Source organism: Podarcis tiliguerta, assembly GCF_965153285.1.
Source record: "Podarcis tiliguerta genome assembly, chromosome: 13".
NCBI lineage: Eukaryota > Metazoa > Chordata > Lepidosauria > Squamata > Lacertidae > Podarcis > Podarcis tiliguerta.
In genome coordinates, this window is record NC_139546.1 from 12,663,029 (window position 1) to 12,683,698 (window position 20,670).

The 20,670-nt window shown below is 46.9% G+C and overlaps 4 protein-coding genes across 7 annotated transcripts in view; 2 read left to right on the forward strand and 2 right to left on the reverse strand.

Moving 5' to 3' along the window:
- The window catches only part of GFAP (glial fibrillary acidic protein), a 49,847-nt gene extending 39,870 nt beyond the window's left edge, over positions 1-9,977 (forward strand). For 2 of the 3 annotated variants that reach the window (XM_083407866.1, XM_083407865.1), the window contains 5 exons: positions 639-764; positions 2,850-3,070; positions 5,272-5,315; positions 7,541-7,626; positions 9,533-9,977. In XM_083407866.1, the coding sequence (XP_083263992.1) occupies positions 639-764; positions 2,850-3,070; positions 5,272-5,315; positions 7,541-7,626; positions 9,533-9,574 (519 nt within the window). In that variant the 3' untranslated portion in view covers positions 9,575-9,977. The remainder of the gene's footprint in view (positions 1-638; positions 765-2,849; positions 3,071-5,271; positions 5,316-7,540; positions 7,627-9,532) is intronic. The other variant, XM_083407867.1, reaches the window with a different exon arrangement.
- Positions 9,978-14,319: 4,342 nt separating this feature from the next.
- On the reverse strand, positions 14,320-16,131 carry FAM187A (family with sequence similarity 187 member A). The gene has a single exon (XM_083407876.1). It carries the CDS (start codon positions 15,701-15,703, stop codon positions 14,426-14,428), a length of 1,278 nt encoding a protein of 425 aa, XP_083264002.1. The 5' UTR covers positions 15,704-16,131; the 3' UTR covers positions 14,320-14,425.
- A 166-nt stretch (positions 16,132-16,297) lies between these two features.
- DNAAF19 (dynein axonemal assembly factor 19) lies at positions 16,298-19,538 on the reverse strand. 2 transcript variants are annotated; one of them, XM_083408007.1, is made up of 4 exons: positions 19,490-19,538; positions 18,566-18,712; positions 17,337-17,469; positions 16,298-17,047 (listed from the first exon to the last, which is right to left on the reverse strand). In XM_083408007.1, exons 2-4 carry the CDS (start codon positions 18,700-18,702, stop codon positions 16,583-16,585), a joined length of 735 nt encoding a protein of 244 aa, XP_083264133.1. In that variant the 5' UTR covers positions 18,703-18,712; positions 19,490-19,538; the 3' UTR covers positions 16,298-16,582. The 2 variants fall into 2 exon arrangements, with proteins under 2 accessions (XP_083264133.1, XP_083264132.1); XM_083408006.1 differs by having other exon boundaries at positions 19,422-19,537.
- Positions 19,539-19,761: 223 nt separating this feature from the next.
- The window catches only part of EFTUD2 (elongation factor Tu GTP binding domain containing 2), a 30,132-nt gene continuing 29,223 nt past the window's right edge, over positions 19,762-20,670 (forward strand). The window contains exons 1-2 of the mRNA XM_083407547.1: positions 19,762-19,902; positions 20,413-20,528. Coding sequence (XP_083263673.1) covers positions 20,424-20,528 — 105 coding nt within the window. The 5' untranslated portion in view covers positions 19,762-19,902; positions 20,413-20,423. The remainder of the gene's footprint in view (positions 19,903-20,412; positions 20,529-20,670) is intronic.

Sequence of the window (20,670 nt, forward strand, 5' to 3'; positions counted from 1 at the left end):
GAACTGAGTTCAGCGGCGGAGCAATCCGATTGGGTGCCTGGGGTAGTGCGTGCCCTGCGCCCAGGGGCGGGGCCAACCGTTCGTGGAGGTGGGGCCATCCATCCATGGGGGCGGGGCCAGCCGCCCGTCGGGCGGGGCCAGCTAGGGCAGGACGCTTCATGGGTCCTCCAAGACGTTTGCCTGCCTCCTCCCACTCAGCCACCCTAGAGCTGAGGGGGAGGCAGCAGGCAGACCATCTGGGGCAGCGCAGAGCCTGCAGGCACCCAAACCACCACGTCACTCCAGGGAGAGACATGTGGCTCGGGCGCACTGCAGGCCCTGCGGTGAGTGCCGCCTGGCATTTTGTCACCCCCTCAGTGGTGACACCCGGGGCGGCCCACACCCACCACACACCCCTTCCTCCACCCCTGAGTTCCAGCAATTCCGGCTGAAAAAAAGGCCCTGGATACAGTACTGGGGTGGGAATAGCGCACTTATGTGGGCGCAAACTGCCCTCTTCCCTGGTCACGTGATTGATCATGGATGAGCAGAGAGGGGGCAATAAGAGCCCGGCCACCCCCATAGCTGATCTGCCCAATGCGAGTGAATGTGTTCCTTGAGCCACGGAACAGAACGTTAATCTGACTTCCGCCTGGTAGTTTGCAGACCTGACCGATGCAGCGGCACGAAACATCGAGGCCCTGCGTCTCGCCAAGCAAGAAGCCAACGAGTACCGCCGGCAGCTGCAGTCCCTCACCTGTGACCTGGAGTCTCTGAGGGGATCGGTAGGTTGAGTCGATGCGGAAATTTGGAGAAGGGAGTTTAAGATTGGGGGGAATGAGAAATGGAGAGAAACCAGAATCGACAGGTTCATCCATCTCTGGTTCACGGCTAAGCCCAATGGAGAGGGCCTCACCTCTCCCTCCGCCACAGTCAAATGGAATTGGCCAACAATGGAGTTGGTTCTAGGAGGCGAGGCGACAAATGGCAGCTGGTCCCAGCTGAGCCAGTGGAGGAGGCCTGGCTCTCTCACCTCACTGTCTGATGCAACCAGTAGGAATGGATAACCTTTCCCTCCCCCCTCCCCTGCCCCACATGACTGGCGTTCCTTCCTGCCCACAGAAACCACTCCATGAAAATTCATCAGCATTTTGCTGCGAATTTCTCATAAATTACACCTTTTTAGATGTTAATAGGATATTCCCCCCTAATACCTCCCTTTTTGCACAGTTATTCTCCCTAATTGGGACACGGGTGGCGCTGTGGGTTAAACCACAGAGCCTAGGACTTGCCGATCAGAAGGTTGGCAGTTCGAATCCCCGCGACGGGGTGAGCTCCCGTTGCTCGGTCCCTGTTCCTGCCAACCTAGCAGTTCGAAAGCACGTCAAAGTGCAAATAGATACATAGGTACCGCTCTGGCGGGAAGGTAAACGGTGTTTTCGTGCGCTGCTCTGGTTCGCCAGAAGCGGCTTAGTCATGCTGGCCACATGACCCGGAAGCTGTCCGCTGGCTTCCTCGGCCAATAAAGCGAGATGAGCACTGCAACCCCAGAGTCGTCTGTGACTGGACCTAATGGTCAGGGGTCCCTTTACCCTTTACCTTTTTCTTCTCCCTAATATAATGCAATTTGGTATATTATTTTCATTCACATATGCATCTGTACACACACTTTACTCTTACATTATTTTTGCCTGTGTTACTTGGATAGAGAACGGTGTTGCAAAATTCAGATTGTTTTGTTTTTCATTTTGATATGTATTTTGTTTTGAAAACTCACAAATTGGGTAAGTTTGTTTCTAAGTGCAAATTGAATCAAATGTCTCCCCAATCCTAACTGGGGCAAATTGCTATTGGGTATTCCTCTTCCAGCATTGTCTCCTAGGTAGAAAGCGATTGTTCCACCTAGTCCTTATGTAATGCCATTATGCAATAATATGAAAGGGTTGGCTTGCTCCTGAGTGTGCCTCGTCTCCTCTTCCTTCCCTGTAGTAGTAGTAGTAATAATAATAATAATAATAATAATAATAATAATTTATACCCCTCACATCTGGCTGGGTTTCCCCAGTCACTCTTGGCAGCTTCCAACAGAATAATAATAATATCGATAAAATATCAAACATTAAAAACTTCCATAAACAGGGCTGCCTTCAGATGTCTTCAAAAAGTCAGGTAGTTGTTTATTTCCTTGACATCTGATGGGAGGGCATTCTGCAGGGCAGCCACCACTACCAAGAAGGCCCTCTGCCTGGTTCCCTGCAACCTCACTTCTCGCAATGAGGGAACCGCCAGAAGGCCCTCGGAGCTGGACCTCAGTGTCCGGGCAGAACGATGGGGGTGGAGACGCTCCTTCAGGTATACTGGGCCAAGGCTGTTTAGGGCTTTAAAGGTCATCACCAACACTTTGAATTGTGCTCGGAAACATAATGGGAGCCGATGTAGGTCTTTGAGGACCGGTGTTATATGGTCTTGACGGCCACTCCCAGTCACCAGGCTTGCTGACGCATTCTGGATTAGTTGTAGTTTCCGGGTCACCTCAAAGGTAGCCCCACATAGAGCGCTGTTCCTCATTGCTTATGCCTCTTGGCTCGTGAGCCATTATTGGTCAACTGCAAACTGCCTTGAGTGCTTTGGCAGAAAGGCAGGAACTGAATGTACGGCAGTTCATGAGGGAAATGAACGAAAGGTATATATTCCCAGAATGTATGTCACTTTCAGCCTCCAAGCTGGGTCCAACATGGATGTTGCTGATGTGGCTTATAACCTCCCCACGTCAGCTGTGGGCTCAGGATGTCCCTTCCCCTTTGCAGGTTAGTAACAGACCACTTGTTTTGTTGCATTCGCCGCTGACGCTTCCCTTGTCCTCATTACAGAACGAATCTCTGGAGAGGCAGCTGAGGGAGATGGAAGACCGCTATGCCCTCGACACTGCCGCCTACCAGGACACAGTGATTCGGCTGGAGGAAGACACCCGCAGCCTCAAGGAGGAAATGGCTCGTCACCTCCAGGAATATCAGGACCTCCTCAATGTCAAGCTGGCTTTAGATATTGAGATTGCCACCTACCGCAAACTCTTGGAGGGGGAGGAAAGCAGGTAGGGCCCAGAAACTCCCATAGACATAGTGTTGTGACATAGTTTACATGGAATTGCTGGGGAGCCTGTCAGAGCAATACAAAGCTCCTTAAAAGCCCTGCATGTTAGGCTTGTTCTACATAGGTAAAAGGTAAAGGTACCCCTGCCTGTACGGGCCAGTCTTGACAGACTCTAGGGTTGTGCGCCCATCTCACTCAAGAGGCCGGGGGCCAGCGCTGTCCAGAGACACTTCCGCCATTTACCTTCCCGCTGGAGTGGTACCTATTTATCTACTTGCACCCGGGAGTGCTTTTGAACTGCTAGGTTGGCAGGCGCTGGGACCGAACGACGGGAGGGCACCCCATCGCGGGGATTCGAACCGCCGACCTTTCGATCGGCAAGCCCTAGGCGCTGAGGCTTTTACCCTCATCGCCATCCGCGTCCCTTTTGTTCTACATATATGCAGCCAAATGAGGGGGCTGAGTCTTGGCGGTGAAATGGACCCTACCACTTCAGACTACAGGTAGGGGGTCCCATTTTAAAGGTTAACAGGGTGTTAAATACACACAACTCCCCACAAGTAGGGAATCAGCACAGTGGGAAAGTGGGCTGGGCTGTAAACACTTACAAATGGCAAGTCCCACACGTAATCTCAAGTGGTATAGTCGACTCTTATTGTCTTAGGAGTCTTCCAGTTCATTCTGCTTCAAGGAGAGACGAGGCCTCCCTCTAAACGTGGATGGGACTCATAAGGGTAATTTAAAAAAATGAGCCTCCAAGTCAGCTTGTTGATAGTCAGATGACGGAGTGAGCTCCTGTTGCTCTGTCCCAGCTTCTGCCAACCTAGCAGTTTGAAAGCACACCAGTGCAAGTAGATAAATAGGTACCACTGCGGCAGGAAGTTAAACGGCGTTTCCATGCGTTCTGGTTTCTGTCACGGTGCTCTATTGCACTAGAAGCAGTTTAGTCCTGCTGGCCACATGACCCGGATAGCTGTCTGTGGACAAACACTGACTCCTTAACCTGAATGCGAGATGAGCGCCACAACCCCAGAGTCACCTTTGACTGGACTTAACTGTCCAGGGGTCCCTTTACCTTTTTACCTAGTCAGGCTCTCTGGTTTAATATTGGAAATATTACCACGTACTGTTGCTTTGAACCTGATCTTCCAGGGCACCAAGCATTCCTTGATCTAATGTGTCACTGTGTAGGTTCTATATCCAGGATCCACTATGCTAAAACCCTCCAGGAGACCCGGGGATGAACTCGTACCACATAGCTTTTGAATATGACCAAGCGATTCCTGTCAAACCTCTGTTTGGTGTTGTCCTTCAGTCAGAAAAAAACTGTTGTTCTTTTCCACCTCAAGGCATTTTGGACTACAGTGGTACCTTGGGTTACATACGCTTCAGGTTACATACGCTTCAGGTTACAGACTCCGCCAACCCAGAAATAGTGCTTCAGGTTAAGAACTTTGCTTCAGGATGAGAACAGAAATTGTGCTTCGGCGGTGCAGCAGCAGCAGCAGCGGGAGGCCCCATTAGCTAAAGTGGTGCTTCAGGTTAAGAACAGTTTCAGGTTAAGTACGGACCTCTGGAACGAATTAAGTACTTAACCAGAGGTACCACTGTACTGCTCCCATCATCCATGACCATTGGCCAGGTTGGCTGTGGCTGATGGGAGTGGTAGTCCAAAACAAGCCGGGGAAGGGTGTTGTTTGCCATGTTACTTCTGCCGGATCAGCCATTTTGTGAGATGTGTGCTTCTCACCTGAGCTCCTTTGGCTCTGCTGCTTACCCAGTACAAAACCTGGAATTAATTAATTAAAGATGCAAGGTTGGGGAAGGATTGAGAGGATTAGGACCGATCAGGGGCAGCTCACCCTGATTCGCCACCTGGCAAAACAGGAAAGTGGCGCCCTGCACTCGTCACCAAAGCCACCCTCATCTGAGTTGTGCAGCAGCGCCCGCAGAGCAGCAACAGTGACAGCAGGTTCTTGTGAGATCTCCTGAGATCTCATGGAGCTCTTGCAGGGTCAAATGGAGCACATGAGATCTCTTCCGATTTTGGCAAAGTCTTGCGAGATCTCAGCAGCTACTGCTGCCTCCTCTTGCAGTTCCACTGCCTGAGGCTGCGACCTTAGCCTGCCTCATGGGTGGGCTGGCCCTGAGACTGATTCGGAAACCCACTCTCTTTTCCTTTTCTACCTTGTGTCTTTGCAGGATCACCATTCCAGTGCAGACCTTCTCCAACCTTCAGATCCGAGGTAAGGAACCCATTCTGTCATGAGGATGGCTGTTGCCATGTGACCCCACACAAATGAGGCAGCAACTGTATGCGGGCTGTCCCGTGAATCCGCTGGATGAAATAGCGGAAGAACGTTGCCTGAGGAGAGTGAGGAAAATTCTCAGGGATGATTCACTCCCTGGCTGGCACTTTCTTGATCTCCTGCCCTCAGGCAGAAGATATAGAAACATGATTAATCGCACCAACAGGGTAAAGAACAGCTTCTATCCATGCGCTGTTAGGCTGCTGAATGAAAAGATAACAACAGGGCAACTGACTTTCGGGTTTGGTGGGTGTGCGTCAGTAAACGAGGGGAATTGAGAGTAAGAGAGCTGAGTAGGGGGTGCTCATGTAATCTTACTGTTTACAAGTTGTACAAGTGACAATAAAGTATTTCAATTTCAATTATAGTGTGAACCACTAAGTGTGGCAGGCTGTGTGGCAGCAGAGCAGGTGGGGCAGGTGGTGGCAGTGGCAAGTATGATAGTGGCAGCAGGGCAGGGGAGAGAGGTTGTATTCCAAACCTCTGGCTCCTATCTATTTTACTATTTATCTTTGAAAACCAGTGGTGCCATTGGAGAGATGACTTGGGGGGCAGAAGAGCTGGGATCCCACTCAATGGAATGAGCAGGAGGGACCCCAAACTCAGTAGGATTACCACATTTTGAGTATAGCAATACATATTGCCATCTAAAAGCTCCCCACCCCTATAAGAACATGCAAGTTCAGAGTCTAAAATTATCCAACTGCCCTGCAGAGAGAAGGCTCTTTGCCTCTCCTTTTTCAATACAGGAAGGGAGGGAGCGTGGGTTTCTAATCCTAGTACCCAATGAAATGCAGATATCTGTAAGGTGGGGCATGTGCAATCTAGGAGAGGCTGCAAAGAGGAGCTGAGCAGGAAAAGCAAACAGTTTCCCTACGCACTGCAGTTTTTCGATGAGGTATTTACTGACGCCTCTTGTGTGCGCTGTAGGAGATACAGGCAAATGTAGCTGCTGCGTTGGGGACCCCTGGATTAAAACAGCTTCCTATATGCCAAAAACCCTTCCTAAAACTGAAGTCTTTGGAAATTAATTGGGATCCAATGAAGGTGTTTCCTACACTCCTGTCCTCCTGATATCCATCTCTCATCAGCAAGGCTTGTTTCAAGGCCATGGCTAATACTAGCTTCGAACTAGGAACTTCCCAGCTCACTCTTTGACTGATGTTCTGTGCCTCTTTACTTGTCTTGGGGAGCAAGTCCCATTGGGAACAATACTAAAGCTAAAGGACCCCTGGATGGTTAAGTCCAGTCAAAGGTGACTATGGGGTTGTGGCACTCAACTCGCTTTCAGGCCGAGGGAGCCGGTGTTTGTTCACAGACAGCTTCCCAGGTCATGTGGCCAGCAGGACTAAACTGTTTCTGGCACAACGGGACACCGTGACAGAAACCAGAGAGCGTGGAAACGCCTTTACCTTCCTGCTGCGGTGGTACCTATTTATCTACTTGCACTGGCGTACTTTCGAACTGCTAGGCTGGCAGAAGCTGGGACTGAGCAATGGGAGCTCACTCCGTTGCAGGGATTCAAACCGCCGACCTTCTGATCGGCAAGCCCAAGAGGCTCAGTGGTTTAGACCACAGCGCCACCCGCGTCCCTGTTTATAATAGTACTTAACTCCAGTAAACACAACTAGGGGTGCGTTGTTAGACGCCACAGCAGTTCTCTTCTGCGCCAGCTGCTACTAGATTCCATTTCATTGCACACCTCTGTTCCACTTTGATTCTTCTTTGTGATCACTTTGGTTGTTTTTGTTGCCATATGGGAGGCTGCTTGAAAAACCTTTGAAAGGAAAACTCCTTAAAGAGGAATTTGTATGTTACTGCATGTTACTGAGATGTTTGTCGGTCAAGGTCAAGGTGCTACAATTTAGGATCACTTAGATCTAGTGATGGCTCCCTACTACCTAGCAAGTTCTCCCCGCCCCCCTTTCCTGGTTGCTCTTCACTGCAGCTGCATCAGAGTGAAGAAGGAGCTGAGTTTTAGTTCACCGTTCTACACTGTTCTCTCTCACACACATTCTCCCAGACCTTCTGTTTCTTTCCTTGTGGTCTTGCGGGCCAGCTCAAAGTCTATCACAGATGAACAGTGTGTGCCTTCTCCAGGTCACAATTCAGTAACTACCACACTATGACAATGACCGGGCTGTTCTTTCCCTCCTCACCAGAGACCAGCCTGGACACAAAGTCCGTTTCTGAGGCCCACATGAAGAGGAGTATTGTGGTCAAAACAGTGGAGACAAGAGATGGAGAGGTAGGCAAAAGCTACCCAGGCCTTGGTTTTCTGATCACATGATTGAAAGATCTAGCAATCCAACCTTTTCTTTCCAAACACCTGTAGAATCTATGGACATGCCTGCCCCACTCATTTTATTTTTAATCCTCCAGGAAATAGATTCCTCAGTCTCCTTCGTCATCATGCTCTGTCGCTAAACTGCTCATAGTTAGGAAATTCTTCCTAATATTCAAACCTCCTTCCTCTCTGTAGTTTTAATCTTGTCACTGGTGAGTGACTGTAGCCCTTTTAATCTTCCAATATCTCTAGGCTTCTTGGGACTATATATACCTGCCTCCTTCGGCCTTTCCTGGTAGGATTTGTCTTCTAGAACCTCTGCCTATCATCTTTCAATGATTCTCTCTGCATCCTATTTCAATTTATCAGCATTTTCTTTCTTTCACTGTGCTACTCAGGGCCCCAAATGAGTGCTCCCCGGCACTGAGAAAAGGAGTGTTATTATCTGTAACTTCTTACGTCTTGGGTCCGATGTTTCTGTTTGGAGACAACCAACCAGCAATGGTCTTGGGCTTTTGAGCTGAAGCACCACATGACTGGCATCTGTTTGTTATCCATTGAAGAGTATGCATTTCCCTCAGGCATGCTAACCAGTTGCCCTTGTGCACAAACCGGGGTTCCTTCTTCCTATGTGTAACACTTGATATTTCTTGTTGGCATTCATCCCCTTGGGTTTCTCTGCCAATGCCTCCAGTTTACGATGATGAGGGAGATTTATAACTTACAATCAGGCTTGTGGGCAATAGAAAATAACTTTTCTTCCTTCCAGAATTGGTGTCAAGATGGATGGCTGGAACATGAGTCAAAATGGATGGGAGAATGAATTCTCTAAAATGGTCACAGCAAGCTTTTCCACCTATTTATTTACTTGTACTTTCAAACTGCTAGGTTGGCAGGAGCAGGGACCGAGCGATGGGAGCTCACCCTGTCGCGGGGATTCGAACCGCTGACCTTCCGATCGGCAAGCCCAAGAGGCTCAGTGGTTTAGACCACAGCGCCACCCGCGTCCCTATTTAATATTATTATTATTACTACTATTATTAATAATAATAATACCCCGCCCATCTGACTGGGTTGCCTCAGCCACTCTGGGCAGCTTCCAACATATATAAAAACATAACAAAATATTAAACATTTTTTAAAAAACATTTCCCTATACAATCATACCTCGGAATGAATACGCTTCAGGTTAAGCGACCTGGAAGTAACGGAACACGTTACTTCTGGGTTTCGCCGCTCGCGCATGCGCAGATGCTCAAAATGCCATCACACACATGCGCGGAAGCGGCAAAACGCGGCCCACGCATGAGCAGTCGCGTTTTACGTTCGCTTCAGGATGTGAAAGGGGCTCCGGAATGGATCCCATTCGCATCCAGAGGTACCACTGTACAGGGTTGCCTTCAGATGTTTTCTAAACGTTGTAGAGTTACTTAGCTCCTTGGCTCGGTGGGTCGCATAACTCCATAACTTCCAACATTTCACCAATGCAAATAGGGATGTCCTAAGGAAAAGTGGGACATTCCAGGATCAAATCAGAAACCGAGACAGCTATCAACCCAGGGCTGTCCCTGGAAAATAGGGACGCTTGGAGGGGCTGTGCTTAAATTTTCAATTAAGTGTCACCAGTATTGGCAATAATCTTGTGCATCAACCATCAAGTTACTAGTTCTGTGCTGCCATAGACCCTGCTTTGATTTTGATTGTTAGGGGACAGGTGGGAGTAAGCAATGGGAACCTGAAGCATTTAGAATGGAGCACACAAAGTCTCAAAATGAATAGGAGCTGTTCTGTGGCTGCTGAAAGCTAGGTTGCGACCCAAGCAGGGCGAATAACTTCCCTCCCGTTCTTCTCCCCACTCTGCCTGCAGGTGATCAAGGAGTCAACCCAGGAGCACAAGGAAGTGGTGTGAAGCCAGCGGCCGCAAAGTAAAAGCCACGCTAGCGAAGGGAGGGAGGAGACGCCTGTAGCTGTAGGACGCTAGGAGAAGCTTGCCTCCCTTCCTGACGCTTCAGGGCTATGGCCCCAAAACAGCTCCGCACGCCGAATATGCCGCTGCTACGAGGGGTGGGAAACATTTGCAAATTTAACTATTGCTGAGAAAGTATAACCGGCCTCTGCCTCTTGGGCCTCAGTTGCCTGGTGCTTCAGGTGGGGTTTGGGGCCCACCCGCTTTCTCGCATCTTGTATGCTTTCCTCACTGTGTCCGAATGAGGCACCGTGTTTAGACTGGGCTGTAGCTTTCCTAGATGTTATCCGCCTTGGGCTTAACACCAAAACCTACTGCTTCTCAATAAACCTACTAATGAATAGGATCCGTGTTTACTGTTGGTGCTGGGAGAGGTGTGTGTGTGAGAAAGGCCTAGAAGGGAGGTATTTTGAGGGGAACAATGGTAGGAAGTTAGCTTGTCTCCCCAGAAGCATAACACGTGTCCTTAAGAAACTGAAATATACTCAGAGTCGAGAGTGGATTTCATGCTCTTTATTCAGCTCATAGTGGTGAGGAGGAATGGAAGTTCCCCCAGAATGTCTGCTTTATATACATTCTTTACACAATGGGCCCCATGTGATTGGCTAATTCCGGGATTCTCCTGTAGGCCAATCAGGTCACAGATTCGCTTCCACCTGGAGCTGGATTGGGTGGCTCCTGTGGACCAATCAGACTGCTGTATTCTGGAGCCTATTTTTCTGGGACCAACAGTGGCGTAGCGTGGGGGGTGCAGGGGGCGCCGGCCGCACCGGGCGCAACATCTGGGGGGGGCGCGCTCGCACTCGCAGGTCTCTGCCCCTACCTGGCTCACTCACTCTCTCTCTCTCACTGCAGTGCTGGCTGTGCGAATCCGATCCGAGCCTCCGGGTCGCCACCCACTGTGGAGGGGAGGGTGCCGGGCGTGCGGTGCGGAGAGAGAGCGAGGGACTATCTGGGGGAGGGACAGTGCAGCGGGGGGCGCAAATTACTTGCCTTGCCCCGGGTGCTGACAACCCACGCTACGTCACTGGGGACCAATCAGGCTGCTGCACTCTGAATCCTATTGTTCTAGGACCAACCAGACTGCTGCATTTTAGATCCTATTCAACTCAGTACATAACAGAAACGCTTGTGACAAGATAGCAATTCATCTTGCAAATTATCCCAAAATAGTGAAAATGGTCCCTTCTGAATGTTTAGCTGTGACGCAAAGCTGTTAAAGATGCCTTGTTGAGGGGCTAATAAACACTGTGGGATAGAGTGGGGAGTTATCAGGACCACATCAGGAGAGGGGTCTTTGCCGTTCTTCCCATATGACAGCTATTTAAAACCTTAAAGCTGTCCCTGTCAGCTAGTTTGCTCCTGCATTGGATGAGTTTTGTTCATGTATGAAGTTTTTCCCGCTGCTAGATTTGGAGTTGGAAAGGAATACTGGTCCAAGTTGGCTAGTGACTGCAGTTTTCACCTCACCCGTGGGCCTCCACCGCAATCTCTTCTCATGGTCTAATCTGCGGCAAGGTTGGTGGCCCAATGTGTGCTTCCTGGCCAAGCGGGATTTGAATTTGGGTCTCCCCAGTACTAGTTCAATGCTTAGCCCCTACAGCAGAATTTGGGCACCTTCTAAATCGATGCAACCTGTGTTTTACATATAGCCAAGTACATGTGTTGGAGCTTCTCACACCCCAGACCTCTCAGAACTTAGGACAACTGCCTCCTTTTCTGCCCTCCTGTCAGACTATAAAAGCCTTAAGAACCTAGTCAACAAATAAACACTTCTTTTATCTTCTTCCTTTAAGAGGCAGCCTCTGCTTTTTGGGGGGGTTCTCCTCTGCCCTCTTTCCATAACTCCCTCTGAGGTTTATAAGTCATCAGGAAGAGTCTGGAATTTCGCAGCCTCTTATCAACCTTAGGTTACCCACTGGCAACGCAGCCAGGTCAATTACTAGCCAAGTAATAGAGGAGAAATGGGATTCAGAAATGATTTAAAGGGGAACTTGCCAAAATCACACTTTTCAGAACACTTTGCAAACTGAAACATAGCCATCCTTTTCCATTCCCCAGCCGAATAATGTGTACAGATATGCACATACTGGGGTAAAAAGTGTGTAAAGGGCATAGGTAAGTGAAAAGATCATGCAAAAATGCATATTAGGGGAAATTTATTTGCGAAAATGTGTACATTAGAAAGACTATGCACTAAAACACTGATGATGTTGATGATTATAATCACATTATTATTATTATTATTATTATTATTATTATTATTATCACAAACAGATGTGGAACTGTGGGAAACTGGAAAAATGAGAAATGAAGAGACACAAAATATGTCAGGTTCACTCATCCCTGCTAGTTGAGCTCCTTGTGAGCAAGCAGCTGGTCTCTACACCCCCACACCCCTTGACCCAAGTAAATGGGTGAGGCCGGTGTATTATTGTGAGGGCTGCCATTTAAGCAATCTGCAGAAAATAGTGTCTCAATAACATATAGAGGGATGCCGTGCCATGGAAAATTTTGAAGGCTGATGTGAATGATACTGAAGGACGGTGGTGTGGCAGAAAAGAGAGAGAGAGAGAGAGAGAGAGAGAGAGAGAGAGAAAGAAAGAAAGAAAGAAAGAAAGAAAGAAAGAAAGAAAGAAAGAAAGAAATTAGGGCACCCCGGAAAGATAGTGACATATTGCAAATGATCAGGTGAGCAAGTCGCCTCTATGATTACTGATCTAGGAGACCAAGTGTAAAGATCAAAGCTTGATAGAACTTGCTACAGGTTTAGCCTAGTAAAAAGAATATAAAATGTGATCGTAATTGTCTTCAAGCATTTAAAAAGCTGCCTTGAATGCTGGCACACTCCATTCTGAGTCATATTAAACTCAGTGGGACTTGCTTGGAAGTTGACAGACATAGGCTTGTACTGGCCCTTGAACACAGAAGAGGACAGGGAAATTATGTGCTCAACAGTTTATCCAAAATACCTTTTTAATACAACCTGACCTTTACCTGTGTGCCCATAAAAACAGATAACTAGCCCTACTAAAACCAATACCACAGAGATTGTTATTGTTAGATACAAAAATGTTAAACTCAGATGTTTGTCACCTTTTGTAACCATCGCTGGCACCTAAACAATCTACAACCTTTCTGCTGTTCTTTGTGTACTGCCGAATATATGTACCTTAGCCTCTCAATATTACTTGCATATTTCCAAATGTCAGGTCAATTTCTAATGCTGTATTTAAACCCTTTGCAATCACTAAAAGTATTATGATGTGAAGCAATGAGTTTTTAATTTTCTTTTATGAAAAAATGCACTCCCACTTATTTTAATCTGCCTTTTGAAAGTGTTTCATAAAGCAATAAAAAAAAAAAATTATATCCCGCCCTCCCCAGCTGAAGCCGGGCTCAAAGCGGCTTCTTTCCCAATTTTTTTCATCATTTATAGGGGCTATTTATATCCTGCCCTTCAATGAATGTCCAGGATGCCTTACAGAAGCAAATACCTATGTGTGCATATATACAAAAACAGTTACATTACATAAAAACACATATAAATAACCACACACACACACACGTACGTGCAGCAGAAAATCATATGTGCTGAGTTTAAAACAATAATAATGGAAGTGAATGGAAAATAAAAGATCTGAAGAAATACAAATATATTTGTCTGGGACAGGAATTACTGGTACATTAATGTAGGTTTGGTGTGCCAGGGAAGCCTCCTTGCAGAGAATGTTCCAGGTTAGGACATCACAGCGGAAAAAGCCCTTTCTGTAGTACGTTCCCATGACTTTTGGAAAGAGCAGTGTGGAAACAATACTAAAAGTGCACATAAATAGGAAACGTTATACACAACTTCCAAAAGGCGGCTGACAAATTCAGTCTGACTCTGTTGTGCCCCAAAGTGTCTGCCGATAGCATTGATAAGGGCTCACCATTCTCCTCCTCTTCTTCTTCTTCCCATTTCCTTTTCCTTTATCAGGGCCTTTGTAGCAACTCTGGCTCAATACACTGTCCCCTGCCCTCAAATCACCTATCCTGAGTTAAGCAGCCTTTGAGCCTGCTAGGAGTGCAACCACAGCAGACATCGAATGCCTTCCACCCATTTCCAACACCAGCCACTGGAGGAACCCATGTCAATAAATCTGCAGAGCTGATTGGAAGCAAATAAGATAATAATAATAATAATAATAATAATAATAATTTATTATTTATACCCTACTCTTTGTAGGGTATTTATACCCTACTACTCTTTGTAGTTCTGTTCTTTGTTTACCCCAGAAATATTTGTGCTTAATTAGTTTTAGTGGTTTAACTTGTCCCCACGTGGGTTGGTGGAAATGCTCAGAAGAAATCTGATTGGTTCTTACGAACACTCTGTAAAAAGCTCTTTTGTGAATAAAAACTACCTGGGCCAGGGGGCTGCAGACACGGGACAGGCACAGAGAGACGATTATACGCACCCTTCCCAGAGTCTTGTTGGTTCAAGTCTCTGTGTGTATACTTATTAATCAGAATTCAATCCTTCCTTTACTTTGCGAAAGCAACATGCCATTCCTTCTAGGAATGAGATGACGCTTGTTTTAACAAATTTGAAAGCTACCCCACATAGGAGGAAAAAAATCCTCCGAAAAGGCCCTTATTCAAAGCTTTTGAAATACGTTGGTTAAGCTCAGTTGGTTAAGACCCAAGACAGTTGATAAATTAAATATTTACTAGATCAATAGGTAAATGGGTTAACAACAACAAATTTTAAAAGTGAATAAATGAGCCCCTGAAGAGTTTTCCTGGCAGGTGCTATTCCACAGATGTGCACCTGAAGGCGTAAACACAGCAGCGGACAATGTGGATGCTGACAAAGAGGAGGGTGATGAAGACATAGCTTGTGAAGATGGCCTTGATGGCGTATTGTGTCTCAGGATCATCAATGCTTCTCTTGTGGCGGCTCTCGTACACAACAGAGAGCCGAAAGCCAGCCACCAGTTGTCCCTCTCGCCAGCAGTAGTAGACTCCTCTGTCATCCATCTGGGCAAAGCGTATGTGCAGATGGTTTCCGTGGTCAATGAAGACCCTCATGCTCTTGTTGACCCCGGTAAGGAACCTGGTGAGGTACATCCGGGTTGAGTCTTTGTCCCAAGCCACAGCATGCTCTGGCCTGGCACCAGGGCAGGCTATGATCAGCCCAGTGCCAAGGGATTGCTTGTGGAATTGGATAGGGACGTCGGGAACCCAGGGTTTTTCCCCAAGCTTGGAGATGACATCTGAGATGGATGCCTCTCCCATGGAGGACATCTTTTTCCTGCAAGGTGCCATGCAACTTCGGATAACGACCTCGGGCTTCCTATTCGGAACCCCCCGAAACTGCTTTGGGACAGACTTGGAGCCACAGGAAGCCACCTCTGGTATGGTGGTACGGTATCGACTGAGCAGATAGGGGCTCTGCACATAGCAAAGCCCAACTCTCCGCTGCTCACCTCTGACATCGCAGCGATTGCACTTGGTCCATTCCCAGAAGACGGTAAAGACTACAAAGTGTGTTCTGTTGAAGTCCTTTTGTGGGTGCTGATCCTCATCTGCAAAGGCAACAGCTATGTTTTTGGAAGTCTGCACGTCTACATCATAGCCATAGAAGAAATCCCCTTTCTTGGTGCCACAAATGTAGTGCCCTGAATCTTCCACCTGAACGCGGAAGACAATGAGGCTGAACATCCTGATGCTGAAGCGCCGGAGCATGTCAACGCCTCTCTTGATGTGGCTCGAGTCCACAACCAAAGTGCCATCAAAGTCTGTCAAGACCTTAGTCCGGTGTCTGCCCATGTTCTTCTGAAAGTACCAAACCACAGAAGTGACCTCCTCGGGCTTGCAATTGCAAGGCAACTCAAAGCTCATGTCGGCCAAGTAAGCAGCATTTTCAAACATCAGAAAAGCTGGGCAAGGGGTCTTCTTGAACACGTCCTCCTTCTCTATAATGGCAAAGGCATGGAGAACATCAGCAGTGCCAAGGACTATCGCAATTCCAGCCAACCCCGTTGAAGCCATTTGATGGTGGTACACTTTGGTCAACAGCTTCCGCATTGGTTGATTACAAGTTCGGTAGCTCAATTCTGCTTCATTGCTCTTTTAAGTAGGCAAACTAGGTAGGATACTAAACAGTGTGTGGAGGAACGAAGACTCCAGAACCATTTCCATTTTTGCTCACACAAGTTCTAGAATGCAGTCTCAGCTCCAGAGTGGTCAGCATGAACAACTAGCTGTTATCCCATTGTGTGTGTGTGTGTGTGTGTGTGTGTGTGAAGCTGACTTATACTGGCTTTTAGTATTGTCTGTTCAGCTTGCCAACAGCCCTCCAACATGTCAGGCAGGGTATTTCTCAGCCCAGCAACATGATATGCTTTTAACTGGAGATACCAAAGATTAAACTTGGGACAGGCAAACCAAGCACTGGAGGACCAAGCCATTGCTCCTCCCCAATTCTATACAAACACCCACAATACTTAATACAACCAAGTTTATATTAAGCCTGGATGGACAACAGTATCTTTGGGTTATTGTTACCCATGAATGAGAAAAAGCCAACTCATTCTGGGGCTAAGCCCTGCTGAGTCCTAACTAGAGCAGAAGTCAATAGCACAAGTGCCATGAGAAATAGGAGATAAACCACAGCAGAAATCAATCAACAAATATTATTTATTGACAATGCACTATCTGCCTTGCTGGAGAAGGCAGAGCTCATCTAAAAACTCAGTAAACAGGTCTATCCTCCAAATATATGTTCTATACAAGTTGTACTGAGATTAAGTGGAGATGTGCAAGAATTCATGTGTGTTCTTGATGATCTCCCACTCATCTTAATGGGGATTGATAGAAGATGTTCTTTGTGGACGTTCCTTTCCTCTGTATCTTCTCCATTATTTTCCTATGTGGTGTGGCTTGTGACACAAGCTCTAGCTTCCTTTAGGTGACTTTGTAAAGGTGCATCAGTTCCATCAATTTTATTTTAGTTGGTCCATCTGCTTGGCAATGGATTTGGGTACCAGGCACACCTTCCCCGTCTGTGGCATGTGAAAAGTCAGGAGGATTGCTAGGGTCAGTCCCCATCCTTTGCAGTTTCTCAAACAACTGTCGACAGTTTTTCTTCTCTTGCTCACTCATGAGTTCCACATTCAATCCAAAGCGTTTGGTTCCTGAAAAACTCTCCAAAATCTCCAAGACAGAGTCCCGGTCTTTGAGACAGGTATTTTCATTGAACACTGCTAGGAATTCACCTAGGAAACCAAAAGCAAGGTCCGTTTGGAAGATTTGGCCCAGGTTTTGGGATCCAAGTTGGAGCAGGAGCTGGTAGCGTTCTTGGCTGTTTTTCATGCATCTGCGCCAATCTCTGTAGAATTCTGCAGACGTCTTGGGCAGCTGTTCCAACTCCTGGAGGAGGAGAACAATGACACAGATCCCAACACAAGTGGATCCTGGCCCACTCTCCACCCCACTGGAGAAAGACCTTAACTGACCTTAATGGTGATATTAATTTATTTTGGTAAGGAAAATTGTTCCTATATTTTTGGTTCTCAATATCCCTTTCTACTTTTATTTTATCAGGCATTTGCTGTTATGCTTTGTTATGTCACAAATAAATAAACGTAGATAATAAAATAAGAAGTATTGCTCAAAAGGAACCAAGGCTCTCCAAACTCCTGGAAAGGAGCAATCTTACCTGAGACAGCTGTACCTCACTCTCTTGTTTCAAGTTTGCTTTAACTGCATGGGAGTTCCACAACACATTTCTCTTCTTCCCCACCTTGTCCTTTTTCTCCAGAGGCTTTAAATGTGATGCTAAAACAATATCCCTGCAAGCAGGAGAGAAAGGGGCATTACAGTAGTACCTCGGGTTACATACGCTTCAGGTTACATACGCTTCAGGTTACATACGCTTCAGGTTACATACGCTTCAGGTTACATACGCTTCAGGTTACACACTCCGCTAACCCAGAAATAGTGCTTCAGGTTAAGAACTTTGCTTCAGGATAAGAACAGAAATCGGGCTCCAGCAGCGTGGCGGCAGCAGGTGGCCCCATTAGCTAAAGTGGTGCTTCAGGTTAAGAACAGTTTCAGGTTAAGAACAGACCTCCGGAACGAATTAAGTACTTAACCCAAGGTACCACTGTATTGCAATTTGAAGGAAAATTCAGCAGCTGTAGCTCAGCTAGTATAATGTTGCAAGGATGAGAAGACATGTATCTGCTGAAATTTCTCTACATACGTAATTGTTAAAAGTACAGGAACATTATTATTGCATTTACCCTACCTATGCACTGTATGGCCCTGGACCTCTGAAACTTTGAGTGGCCACTGGCTGCTACTGATATAACAATATTTGCTGCCTGTAGCTTACTGTGGTGCACACTGCAACATGGAAACAGGTCATAGGATAAGGCTCCATCACTGCCCCATTTTATCTTTGGGGTGTTTTCAGAGATCTTTTAAAAATGCAATCAGCCTTCTTTATCTCAGACATCCAGAAGTCAAGAGTGAGGTTGGGATAACTGGTTGTATTTCTTTGATAAGGCACATAAAAGTAATGAATGCACATGACTTTTGCAGTATGCATAATCTGCAGCAGCCTGCCACGTGACTGCATGTTCATTGGGTTAAATTCACAAGCAGTTGACCTCATGGATAAACAGATAGCTGCAGTGCTTTTTTCTGGGGGGACGTATTCACAAAATGTTTAGGGGTATGCGTATATCCCTAAACATTTTGTGAATCTTTGTACTTTTGTCCATTTACTGTATTTATTTCCCCCAGTTTGAGCTATAAAATGGTGATTTTCTTGAGTAAAAATGAGAGCACCCTTAAACATATTTTTTAAAGAAAAAAAGCACTGGACAGCTGTACTGCATCTTGCATCACATCAACTAAAGGGACAAATGGAATTCGAGAAACCTGAATTCTTCATAAGTCGCCACTTTCTGGTGCACTGCTCGGAACTTGGCTTCATTCTCTCTCTGGTACTTTTCATCAGCGGCAATAGCTTCTTCCAACTCTTTCTCCAAAGCACGGAAGTCTATCGCACCCTCCATCTCAGGTTATCTAGAAACAACAGGACATTTAAAAAACAAACAACTCTTATCCTGAAGAACTCTAGAAACACATCTTGTGGGAATCAAAGCATTGGGGGGCACCCAAGTGCAGAGAAATTAAGCTATGCTACTGAATGCTAATCCGCGAATATCGCTATGCAGTTCCCACCATAGCTGTCAACCTTCCCTTTTTTTGCGGGAAATTCCCTTATTCCAGCGCCGTTTCCCGCTGCTATCCCGGATTGTTAGATATCCCGTAGACTGTCCGGGACAGGTGAGGCTGTTGATCCCTTATTTTCGAGGCTGCTGATCCCTTATTTTCACATCTGAAAGTTGACAGTTATGCTTCCCACTTCCCAAGCGGCCAAAGGTTCCAGGAGTGGAGATGCACCAAGGGGTTTTTGCTTTCTTCGGAGAGTGAGAACAAAACATTTACAGTAGCTTTGCAATATTTGCTTGATTTTTACAGCAAAGAGCACTGCAGAAGCATATCAATATGGCAAAGCATCGGGTTCTCAGAGGAAGCCCCTGCGCCCTGAGGTGCAGGGAATGTCCCGTGTCCCTTTTAGCTCGGGGTGGGGTGGTATCTCATCCCTCAATTCTGATGCGTCATTCCAAGGACTGGTCCATATCCTGCACCTATGAGTTCCACGGGTCTACGTGGAAAAACGACCCTGGGTACCACTCCCAGATAATGAGGAACTGAGGTTATTTATTACACCGGTTTAGGGCTCTGCGGAAATCGTCTCCAAATCCACCCCCGCTTTCCCCGTTCCCCACCCCGCACCGGCTAGGCATCAGGTTTCCATAGCAACGAGGCCTAGGTTTGGTTTCCATAACAACCAGACCACGCCGGGACGCGAAGGACCCTCCGAAGAAAGGAGTTGCCCTCGCTGGTCGCCTGATTATAAGCTTCATTCTCTGCCCTCCCACGTCTATATAAGAATCAGAAGAATGCCTTTACGTGCCTCCCCGAACACCGGTATTTTATTTTATTTAAATGAAGGGGGAAAGCGACGAATCGGCCAGGCAATAGGATAGACAGCCTCTTTCGGAGGAAGCGGCCTTTCCACGGCAGCGTCGCAGTGGCGCGCGACGGAAAAAGAAGAACGTCGCGAGCAACGCGCGCTTCTTCTCTCATCGAGGGCTCCGTTCTGTGCTGAGGAAGGCGCCGCCGAGGAGGAAGGGAAGGCAGATAAGGTGCGCGTAATATTCGGCATGCGTGTGATATAGGCGTTTCCCAGCCGCACCGTGTTTTGTTCCCCAGGACTCTAAGGACTAGAAACTTGATTTTTAGAAGAAGAAGAAGAGGCGACAACTTCGGCTGTGGTCTTAAACGCCTTAAGCGGGATGGGGGAGGCCGAAACCCCTCTGAGGTCAAGGGTCTGTTATGAAGCCTGATGGGTTAAGCAGGGGCACTTGAGTAAACTAGAAGGTACAAATGAACTAGAAATCAGTGCCAGGCGCTACTGTGATGGACAGCTGTGTAGGTTGCTACAGGCGAGGTTCACAAAAAAAATAGGCAAATAAGCTGTCAAAAACACAATAAGCAGGAAAACACACTCACATTCCTACACTCCTTATATCTATACTGAATAGCTAGCAAAATTCAGCAATACAAAAAATAACCAAACAAAACACACACACACACACCTTCAGGATAAAAACTGACCTTGCTATACTTGTTTCAAAGGCTTTTCTTCTTTCCAGGGTCTGGCAACATGGATACAGATCTGTATGATGAATTTGGGAATTATATTGGCCCAGAGCTTGATTCTGATGATGATGACGATGAGATGGGTCGGGATTCAAAGGATCTAGATGAGGTATGGGGATTATGCTTCCTCTAAATGTTAACTATACTAAAGGCCACCCGATGGTTTTAGTTAAGGCTGTTGGATGATTAAATATTTGGGTTATTCATTTGGTTAAGTAGTTAATTTAATTTTTTAGGATCATGGAAAAAAG

Excerpts from the sequence above, each read along its gene's own strand:
- FAM187A (XM_083407876.1), bottom strand. The coding sequence starts at position 15,703 with ATGCGGAAGCTGTTGACCAAAGTGTACCACCATCAAATGGCTTCAACG.
- DNAAF19 (XM_083408007.1), bottom strand. The coding sequence starts at position 18,702 with ATGGAGGGTGCGATAGACTTCCGTGCTTTGGAGAAAGAGTTGGAAGAA. Across the intron at positions 17,470-18,565 it reads GCGACTTATGAAGAATTCAG|GGATATTGTTTTAGCATCAC; the intron begins GTTTCTCGAATT and ends TCCTGCTTGCAG. Across the intron at positions 17,048-17,336 it reads GTGAGGTACAGCTGTCTCAG|GAGTTGGAACAGCTGCCCAA; the intron begins GTAAGATTGCTC and ends CTCCTCCTCCAG.